The following is an 11,727-nucleotide window of genomic DNA, read 5'->3' on the forward strand; positions in this document are numbered from 1 at the left end:
TAAACGGGTTAAAATATTCAGTTGAAAAACCGCGATCCTCTAATAATATTATTTTATTTAATTAATAATTTTTTTAAAACATCTGTAATAAAACCAAATGTATTGAATATAAGTTGTAATCAAATCATTATATAAACAATTTCGAAACAAATTTAAATTTTAACGACAATTAAATAAATTTTACTATTCATTATTTTTAAATAAGTTGTAAAATTAATATAAAATAAACTTTAACAATTTCAAATTTCCAAAAACAAGTTTTGATTTTGATAAAACAATTTTTAAAATTTTAAATGTTGATATCAGTACATGTTTGTAATATGGTATATTATTGACTATTCCAATTAAAACAAATAATTAAAAAACAAAGTACCACTTTTTACATTGGAAGAATCCACCTCTTTCAAAATACTACAGAACAGGCTACAAAAGACATAATAACAGACTTTTCAATATCACATTAGAAAAAAAACGCAGAAGACAAATAGTAAATCGGTTAAGATAACATACACAGATCAAACTACATTAATCTAAGCCAATAAAAAGGAATAAAGCAAATTTATCCAACAATTATTTAAGAAATATATAAAGAAACGAGACTTTGCTCTACAACGATCATAAATGCTGTTCTAAAAAATCAATAAAACTGTCTGGTGTCATTCCCTCATTTCTTCTTAATATGGACGAATCTGGATTTGTTTCTTTTGTTGACACAAAATATCAGACAGTGTATTGCGACCAAACGAAATCATTCAAATCAAAACGGGCCTTTGACAGAGCGGTCAAACAATTAAGTCTTGTTGTTGGAATTTGGGGAGATTCAACAAAATTGAAACTATCGTTAATAATGCCACAAAAAACAATGGATAATGAAATAGGAAAATGCATCATGTTAGATCCAATGGCTTTTGTATATCAAGATAACGGATTCGTGAACAAAGAGATGTTTTTGTTGTGGAAAACGAAAATATTAGTTCCTGCTTTCGAAGAACGCAAAAAAGAGAAAAACATGGGGAATTTTAATGATGGGTGGTTTGTGATCGTATTTCACTGATGAAGCCATTAAAAGATTTCATGAGATAAAAATCACATTTTTTTAAATTGTGCCCACATTAGAGTCATTTTATAACCATTGGATTTGGTTGTTTTTGAAGGTCAAAGGTTTTTTATATAGTTTAATGATTGTATAATTGATAATTGGAAATGGATACATTATCCAAAGTTAAAAATGCAATTCAAAAAAATAGAAAGCCCAATCAAATCAACAAAAATATCTACTGTTTTGTCCTTACTTGGAAAAAGAGAAATTAATTCCAAAACTAGTTAAACAAAGAAAGTGTTAAAATGTCAAACATTGGGACTCTTGCCAAAGCACAGTTTGCTCTAAGTGACATGACAAGACGAATTGTTTCAATTATAACCTAATGGGATATAACAAAAAGTGGTTTCAACATCGCAAGAATGTTTAATCATGCTGAATTCAAAAGGTATTAAAAGACGATAACAAAAGGAATGGAAAGTTTATTTAAAATCACTATACTAATTACCCATGTCACCTTTTATATTGCAAAAGTCAATTTCAATGTTCATTTTTTTAGTATTTCGAACAAAAAAGATTCCAAAAAATAATAAACAAAATGAATGCAAAAACTTTTTAAAAAACACTCGTATTGTTTATTAAAAAGTTTATATGTAATATCGTAGAGTTTTTTATTGTTATTTTTCAAAACACAATTGATTAAAATTATAAATTGGTATTTTAAACTAAGAAAGCCATTATGACTATTTCTAAAAACGCGTAAAAGGCATTAGCTCCATTGAATTTTCCTCCTTCCAATTTGTATTCAGCCATACATGTAGTGCATTCATTTACCTTTTCACAACTTGCGCAGCCCTCAATAATACATTTAATGCATTTTTTATTGGTTTTATCTGTCTTATATCCTTCGGGTGGGGATATAAAGATTGAAATAAAAATGTTTGGGATAAAATGTTCGGTTTAAAATAATTTTTTCAATGAAACATGCATTTAATTTACATAAAAAAAATCAAACATATTTATAATCGTTATTTAAATATAACTTGTCAAAAGAAAAATATTGTCAAAATTGAACAAATCTATATATATATATTAATAAACATTAGTTGTTAACAAAAAGTAAATGGTGCCATTATAATTATAAACATGAAATTAAAAACACGTCAATATATAGTGAATAATATTTATTTTAGTTTTATTTAATAAATTTATTCGACTATTTTTGGTGATCAAAATATATTCAAATAAATTAAATTAAAAAATAAATCAAGTTTAAAGTAAATAATTGTTATTACAGTAAAAATATCACTGTTAAATAACTTCTAAAACATTAATAAAATACCACTTTTATAAAAAAATATATTAATAAAATATCATTGATGTAATTATTAACATAATAATTGATTTTGTTATTTTTATATAAATTTAAAATTATTTACAAAAAAATGAAACAAAACAATTTTGTTTTATCGGCGTCCTTATTTTTAGATTTGTGTGCGTTTTTTCTCCTTTTTTCCCATCTCCAACATAACTTCTTTGAGAAGGGGGCAATTTTTTCTTTTTTGTTTGAGTAGAGATATTTATGTCGTTTATTAACTCTTGTGTATTTATCACTCTTTTCATGAAAACCTGTTCGACATCTTCTTTTCTTTTGGTAATAACATTTTGCTCTACGTGTTCATCATCAATTTTATCAATAAATTCTCCAAATTCAATTTCCTTATGGTAACACTTTTCCTCTTCATCACAATTTGATGCGTCTCTTAGTTGACCAATTTCATTTTCATTAATTTGAACTGTTTTAATATGATCAATTCTCAGAATTTCATTTTCCGTGTTTTCAATGGAATTTTCATATTATTTGTTCCATTTATATTTTTCAATTTCATTTAATAAATGTTCTTTAAACTTGTCGTATTTGCTGCTTCCGCTATAATAATTCAAAGTCAAATTAAATATACGGGTTGGTCTGTTTACAAAATGGTTTAACCCTCTGTCCATCTGTTCTATTTTTAAGTTTTGCTTCTTCTCTCTTCATTAAATGAATCAATAGTGTATTGAGTGTTGGCTTTTTACAATTAAGCCTTTTAACCAAAGCTGAATGGTACGACTCGCTCAAATTGTCTGTTCTCAATTGTTGGTTAAATTGTGACCACAGTTTAATCGGCCATTTAAACAACCAATTATCCCTGAAATAATTAATTAAATCATTGATTGAGTTGCTGGTATTTTTGTCAAGATTATAAGATGGAATTCTTTCGACTATTTTTTCAAATTGTTCATTGACTTCAGATGGTTTCACGAACGCTAGAAGTTTTAAATCGTTCACAATTGTCCAAACGTTTGAAGAAGGGAAATATAGTTTGGCCAATGATAACCGTTGTACTGCTCTCCAGATACACTGTGTAAAGTGGAAATAACATCCATGCACATTACAGTGAAATTTGGAAATTGAATTTATAACTGCAATTTCAAAATCAAGCATAATACTTGTTTTTTCATTAAATAATTCACTGTCTCACTTTTCTTTAAAATGCAAATTGATATAATTAAAAAGTGTATCATAATCACTTTCCCGTCTCTTTATCATTAAAGCGTGAACAAGAGTAAAAGACTGTCCATTAGATAAAATTGCGTGGATAGTGTAAAGTTGTTGATATGTATTTGGTGCTGAATTAAATGTACCATCCATACACAAATAAATCACTTTTCGTTCTTTAAGTTGAGTAAATTTTTCGTTTGATATAAGAATAAACACGTTATCATCTTCTTTTGTTGTGTATTTTCCACTTTCCAGTAACTCTTTCATTTTATCTTCGATCATTTCTGCTTTTATAAGATTAAAGGTTCTTCTAATTGAAGTCTGTCTTCGCTTGTCATTGGGATGGTCGTTATTATATTTGTCCATCAGTTTTGTTGCAGACATTAGAATGTTGGTTCCATTACTAATAATATCACGAATTCCACAAAAACAAATCACATGATATTTTGCAACAAGTTCATTTTGAATGAAAATTTAATTGATTTTCAGACATTAAATATCGATTCACAAACAAAACGAATTGAAAACGAACTGATAAACATCTTTTCAATTTCCAACATACCCGAAACGAATCATCCAATGAGATCATCCAACGAAGAAGACGAGGATTCCATTGAAGAACGTGTCAACGAAGAAGTGGATGATGATGATCCAAATGTGATCATTTCACCGTCACAACCGTCACAACCAACAAAAACAAAAAAAGAGTTGCACCAACTTACTCTCATCAGAACATTGATCCCACTTTTTAATGATGGGTCGGGGTTCAATATTGGTATGATAACAGACAATGTTACCGAATGTATCAGAAAGGAAAAGGCTGAAAACTCCAGGCTCAATTGTCACAACGAAATCGGAGAGTTTATTTTGTTGTTTCTTGCCTTAATATCTGGAGCATCCGCTTTTTCAATTTCTCAAATGGATAATGTCATAAAATTTTTCAATTTTGGCATAACGTTGTGTGGAGTCGATGTAAACAAATATCATTTCAATTTAAGTCCGACAACAATAAAAAGAAGAATTGACCTCATTTCTGAAGTTAACACGGAACAGACGCTCGAACTGTTGAGGAATTGTCATTATTATGGTTTGATGGCAGACAGTGCCAGATATGGACCAAACGAACATTTTTCGTTGTTCATAAGAATTTTAACCGATAAAATGATTGTTGTTGAGAAAAAATTGAAGATGGAAAAATATATCGGAAAAACAACTGCGGATGCTTGGTGTGATTGGGTAAAGTCAGTTGCGGGATTGTTTGGATTAAAATTGAATTTGTGTGTCAACTTCACCTTCGATGGTGCTTCGACAATGATCTCTAATGAAGGTGGTCTTGCGGGAAAGTTCATTGAATTTATGAAATCAATTGGTATTGATGTTAATGGATTCGAACCAAATTATTGTTTCAATCATCGATTGAGTAAAGCAATTGAAAAAATGGGAACGACGTTTTATGGGTATCTTGTGAAGAAATTTTTATACAAATTAACTGGAGCCAACGTGAGGATGAATTGGGAATCTTGTTGTAAAGAAAAAGGAAATGAAAAAGAAGCCTTGTCAATTCCTCAATATAGCATCACTCGGTTTCTATATATAGCGACAATATCTAATATGGTATTTGACAATCTCAATGAACTTCAAGATTTTACAAGGAACCAAAAGAACTGGAAAATCGAAATGCCTAAACCGAAAAGAAGGGAGAGCAGTGCCAAACAACAAAACAAAAATGATAACGAAAACGACAACTTCGAAGATGATGGCATTGACGTCTCGAGACGGCTTATCAAAACTGCGACTTTGGACGACGACAAATTTGTAGCACTTCTGTTCTTTGTTGATTTCATTACAAGTCAGGTAAAAGTTCTCAGTGATTGGCTCCAAAAATCGTGCCTCTCCTTAGTTGTTGCCTATCAACGTGTGCTTGAAGTCACCGAGAATTTAATCGAACTTAAAAATGACATCTATCAACGCTCAGAAGAAAAACTCTTTAACATGCTTTACATCAACAAAGTCAAATCCCCAGAAAGAGTTCAATTTCGTGATATTTGTCTGGGATTGCTTAATCGTTTATTACAAGCACTTTCTGTTCAATTCACTCTTCCAACCAAAAAACTCAAGCCAAGCCAAATAGCGCTCAACGGAGCAACAAATGAAACAACCATTGGCATTAATACATTTGGTGACTTTGTTAAACTCGGAGACTCTTTTCGAAACGAAAATTTTTTGCTTGCCGTCCGCACTTGTTTGTTGCCTGTCTTCAGAAAGGCGAAATCTGAAATTTCTGAGGATCTCAGATTGGAAATTGTTCAATTCAATCAGTGGATGGACTCCCACACAATGCAAATGACCAAATTAAAAAGCAGAGACGAAGAACTCAATAAAGAACAATTGATGAGACTTCAAAAGGCTACACAATCGGTGAGGCTTTCAAAAGAAGCCAAAGACATTATTCAAAAACTTGACTCACAACAAAACATTGGATTGTTAAATGAAAAGAAACAAAATGTTGTGAGGATTGTTAGAGAAATGCAAAAATCGAAGCAAATTAGGCATTGCCAATTGAATGACAATTTCGTTCCATGTCAAAATACTACAACATTGGTGGTGCTCTTGCAAATGTCTGAATCTGAAAGATCTCATTTCCCGCTTATAATGGATTTTTCCAAACGTGTAGAGGCAGTAAATGTGACTTCTTCGATAGTCGAACGTTCATTTTCACGTTTGAAGCATATAGCAAAGGCGAATATGAAGTCAGAAACAATTAGTCAAATGTACGACGTTAAAGATATCGTAAAGAAATGTGATTTCTGATTTGTGTGTTTTTGGTTTCTTATATTTTATTGATGTTTTTTGCTTAAAAACAATAATGATAAATAAAATACAAGTTTTGTTATACGACATATTAATGTTTATATTATTTCAAAAGAGCAGACTAGATAATAAAACAAATAAAATAGCCATTTTACATGGTTTAAAAGTGAAAAATGGCAATCAAATTTGTCTATCCTTAATAATTAATATATGTTTACTTTAAATTATGGCAAAATAAAACTAATTCGATTCGACAAAAAACAAAACCAAGTTACAAATAAATCTTTATTGTTTTGACAGAAAACATTTTATATATTGAATTGTTTAAAAACGAGTAAAAATAGTTAATTTGGAATTTCTTGAAATTGTGGGAAAGGTTTAATTGAATAAAAACCCCAAGAAAAACAATAAGAGAGTATTTGAGCAGGGTAAAAAACTACAAAACATCAAATAAAGACTTGGTTAGATGTGAAGAAAGATAGAGGAAAACATGAACAGAACATAATGCACTCTTGTTATGTGAAATATTTTATGATAATTTGAGGAGTTAATAACAGTAAATATCGGCTTTCGTAATGAAATGGTTTGTGTTGTTTTTGAAAACGAAGAAAGAAATAACAAATTAATTCGATTAGAATGAAATCAGAATAACAACAAGAATTGATTATTGTGTTTTATATTAGATTGAACCCGACAAAATGATTAATTGTGATAGTCTACATTTAGTGATAAAGAAAGTGTGTCGAATTGAAGTGAAGAAATATTTATACGCAGACATTAGGCCAGACAACTTCTTCGTGTTTTCACTTGATTAAAATGCAAAGGAGTAAAGCTAAGATAACAACCGTTGGCAGTACAATAAATGTGAATGTATTGCTGGCACATTCGTATATAAAAATGGTGTGTTGGTTCGCACCTTCCCAGAATAGTCGAACTAAGGTGCGAGAGTCGTTATAACAATTTCTCATTTGATGTGATGCTTTTTGAACATTTGAAATAACATGATTTAAACGACAAAGACATCTTTGGGTCCGATGGGAAATCAAGTCAGCTGTGAATGTTCGAACCAACCTAAAACGGTAAAAAAAACTCAAATTATCGATATATAGCCTTTGCATTAAGGTGTCTGGCTCAAACAAATGCCCAAGGGATAATTAGGCAAGTTTTTCGAAGAGTTTACGAGCTTAATACATGAATTCACTTAAAGTAAAACATTAATTCTCTGAATTGCTTTTTCTTTTTATTATTATTATAAATAACACTAATATAATGATAATATATATCATTTAATATTTTTTATCATTGAAGGTTAGTGTTAATTCTTATATAATTGTTTTATTTTAATGCTATTGTTACTAGTCATTTGATTGGTCAAATTGCGTTTCTTTTCAGTTTAATTTGTCATTATTTCAGAGTTTTTTGAGGCAAATTTACTACCCTTTTGGGTAAATATTTGAAATACCCGAAATGTAGCTATTCATTTATCTGTTATATATATTTTTTATTCATTTTCTCATCTTTTTTTCTTTTTGACCCCCAAACAATAGGCTAATTGAACCAATTATAAGTAAATAATAACCTTTTGATTATAAGTACTTTTACTGTGAATGTTCGGGATGTTTCGTGTATTTTCACCCGCAACTTACGGCTGAAAAGAGCAAATACAAAGTAAGACTTTTTCAAAACCCTGTTTCTAAAAAAAGATTCTGATTTATTTATATTTTGTCCCTGACTCAACACCACGTATTAGGATAAACTATTAAGGAAAAAAAGCCTAAAAAGTTTTGGGCCTTCTCAAAAAAATGGCAAACCATGATCAAAATAATAATTATTTATAATAATATTTTTGGGATAAAACATTTTAATTTTAAAACGGTATAGTTACAAAGTAATTATTTGTGAAAACATTGAATGTTTTAATAACCGTTTTTGTGGGAATCATTAATAATTACAACAGAAAAAACACATCAAAAATAATATAAAAACAAAAATGCTCATAACATTCAGCACATTTCCCGTTATTTTTCGACAAAATATTGTATTATTTAAGTAAATAATCTAAAAAACAACAGAAAAATAGGTCCGAAAGTCCGACACGTTGGACTTTGTGTCCGGAGTTTACTTTTCAATGCTAAAGACTTTAATCAGGTCGGCCAAGATCCAGTTTTTAAACAACTTCGTGGCAATCTCTAATACGTGTCAGTTCATTTTTAGTTTTAGCATATTGTCAACAAAAAATTCAAAAATTTTTTTAGAGTTAAAATGTTTTTAAAAATTGGTAAAACTATAGTTAACGATTTAAACAAAATTTTTATATTGTTTAAATCATCATTACAATATGTGATAATCCAGTTTTAAAGAACAACAATTGAACAATAAAAAGCATATGATATTATGGGATGCAGAGTTTTTAAAATCAAATAACAATATTCACTCATTATAATTGTAATATACACAAAAAATACTAACAACCAATAAAAATTATTAGAAATAATTTTAGTGATTTCAACATAAAATTTTTATTTTAACAATTAATATACCTTTTCAACATACACATTATTATTAATTGTAAATGTTTATTTGTCAGTTTAACAAAGGTTTTGAATAGTTCATTCGTGTCTTTTTTAAATTAAAGTATTAATTAAACAATCAAATAGAAGTAATTTTATTATCTTTAGCAATAATACAGAACAAACAATGTATTATTTTTTGAATGAAGTCAACCATATTACTTTCAAAACAGTTAAACTTATCTTTAATTAATTTTCTTGATAAAAAAAGATCATTCAATATACGATAATAATCAGTCAAAATAATAATAATCACCCAATAAAAAACATTATCAAAGCAACTTTAAATAAGTTTTATTTGCATGTATAATTTACAATTGAAAGGTTTTGGTGTACAATTATAACAACACAAAGATATATGTATATTGTTGTATTTTAAAGTAATTTGAAAATAATTTTGTGTCTAATATAAATTATCGTTTTATTTTTCTTCATTTTATCATATGGTATAAATAATTGTGTTTTGTCATTTTCATTTTGTTTTTCAAAAATGATAATGTTGTTTACCATTTTAATGTTTTTTAAGTTTTTTTCAATAACATGATCGTTTGGCCGACTCTGCTTTAATTACAAAAAAATCAATACAAAACTTTTTTTTTGTAAAATATAAAAGTACATGATATTATAAACAAGTTAGTAAACCAATTGTATGTATATTGACTTATACACACCTATTACAAGAGCATATAATTAAAAGATGATCACCCATTTGTTTATATAAATTATTTAACCAATTAAAAAAAATGTATGACATAATAGTAGACAAGTACAGCATTGACTGTGCTGTGTTGCTTTGTAAAACAATAAATATCTCATAATATCTAATTGTCAAAATATTACTTAAAAAAAATACAAACAAAAAAATCTTTTTTGTTTTGTTCGTAAATTTGGTTTTAAAATAAAATTAAAAATTATGATTATTTTTATTATATTTTGTTTGAAAAATAATAACAATAAAAAAGCAAAGGTTTTGCTTTTTTATTCAAAAAAGAATAGAATAAGTGGGTAATTAGGATATTGGTCTATTTAAAATCACTATCCAAATTACCCATGTCACCGTTTATAACTAAAATGTTCAATTTCCTATTTTAATTTTTACGTTATAAAATTACGTTTTAGCAACAATAGTTTTTTTAGTTTTGGAAAGGATCAAAAATGATTAAAATAGTTAAATTGTTGAATAAATATATAAAATGTCATATCGTAGAGTTTTTTGTTGTTATGTTTCGTAACACAATTGATAAATTTTTTAAGTTTAAAAATTTAGAGGAAGAAAGCCATAAGGATTAATGCTAAAATTGCGAAAACGGTATCAGCTCCATTGCATCTTCCTCCTTCCAATTTGTATTCAGCCATACATGCAGTGCATTCATTTACCTTTTCACAAGTTGCGCAGCCCTCAATAATACATTTAATGCATTTTTCATTGATTTTATCTGTTTTATATCCTTCTGGACACTTATCAATACACTTCAAAGTGTCAGCCATAAGATAGAAATTGGTCTTGCATTTACTGCACTTGTTGTCTTTGTCACAAACATCGCAATTGGCAGTAGCACACGTATCACACTTTTTGACTGGAGTTTCAACTGGTTTACCAGTGGTGCATGTATCACCACATGTAAATTTATCTGCAGCAATGTATTTATTTTTACATTTAGTGCATTGTTCACCTTTTCCAACTGTTTCACAAGTTTCGCAGTCAGCAATAGTGCATTCTTCACACCTCAATGATTTTTTATCAGCTTTACCAGTTTTGCAAGTTGCAGCACATGTTCCATCAAGATTAACGTAATCAGTTGTTTTTGTACATTTGGTGCATTTTGTTGTTGTACTTACAGCAACTTCTTCGCATGCAGCACATCCATTTCCACACGCATTTGCTGAAGAATCACACTTTTTATCTGTTGTTATTTTTCCAGTTGCACAATCAACACATTTATTACCATTCATGTATTTGTTCTTAGTTTGTTTATTACATGTTAAACATTTGACACCATTGGTATCTGTTGTGTCTTTGATACACGTGGCACAATTATACGCAGAGTTACAAGCAGTACACACACCTTCAGAAGAAATATATCCAACAAAATTTGGGTCACATTTTGAACAACCTTTGGCATCACATGAAACACAATTAGATCCACATTTCGTGCATGTGTTGCCCTTTAGATAATACCCATTATTACAACCAGTACAAGTGTTAGCATCGCTGCAAGATAAACAGCCAGTTGCACATCTTGTGCAAAAACCACTTTTAAAATAATAACCAGATGTGCATGAAAGACATGTTGTTTGATCAGCTTTGCACTTCGAACATCCCGTTGCAGTAGCACTTCACTTTACTTCTGCTTTGTAATTGCTTTATTCAAGATAATACCCTTCATTACACACAATGCAAGTTGAAGCATCATGGCAAACTGAACTATTAGTTGAACATTTTGTGCATGTTTTATCGTTTAGATAAAATCCACTTTTGCATTTAGTACAAGTGGTAGCATCGGTACATTTTGCACAATTACTTTGACATGCTTCGCAAGTTTATTCTTTAAGATAATAACCAAAATAACTATTATTACATACAGCACATCCAGATAAACATGCCTCGCATTTTCATTCTTTGAAATAGTATTTTATATCACAGAAATCGCATTGATTTGGAGTATTTGTTTTGCATTTAAGGCAATTTTCTACAGGTGGATTACAATCATCAGAAAAAGCAGTAAACATTGTAAATGATAAGAGGATTAGAGTTCTCATTGAAT

The 11,727-nt window shown here is 29.0% G+C and overlaps 2 protein-coding genes across 2 annotated transcripts; one reads left to right on the top strand and one right to left on the bottom strand.

The window, feature by feature from the left end:
• Nucleotides 1-4,160: 4,160 nt before the first annotated feature.
• On the top strand, nucleotides 4,161-6,392 carry EIN_256330 (hypothetical protein; the record flags this gene model as incomplete). The annotated part of the gene is made up of 1 exon (XM_004259077.1): nucleotides 4,161-6,392. The coding sequence occupies one exon, from the start codon at nucleotides 4,161-4,163 to the stop codon at nucleotides 6,390-6,392; it is 2,232 nt and encodes a 743-aa protein (XP_004259125.1).
• A 3,833-nt stretch (nucleotides 6,393-10,225) lies between these two features.
• On the bottom strand, nucleotides 10,226-11,376 carry EIN_256340 (hypothetical protein; the record flags this gene model as incomplete). The annotated part of the gene is made up of 2 exons (XM_004259078.1): nucleotides 10,226-11,297; nucleotides 11,357-11,376. The coding sequence occupies 2 exons, from the start codon at nucleotides 11,374-11,376 to the stop codon at nucleotides 10,226-10,228; spliced, it is 1,092 nt and encodes a 363-aa protein (XP_004259126.1).
• Between the last annotated feature and the right edge of the window lie 351 nt (nucleotides 11,377-11,727).

The sequence above is a fragment of the Entamoeba invadens genome, assembly GCF_000330505.1.
Source record: "Entamoeba invadens IP1 unplaced genomic scaffold scaff_1105074726121, whole genome shotgun sequence".
Taxonomy (NCBI): Eukaryota; Evosea; order Mastigamoebida; family Endamoebidae; genus Entamoeba; species Entamoeba invadens.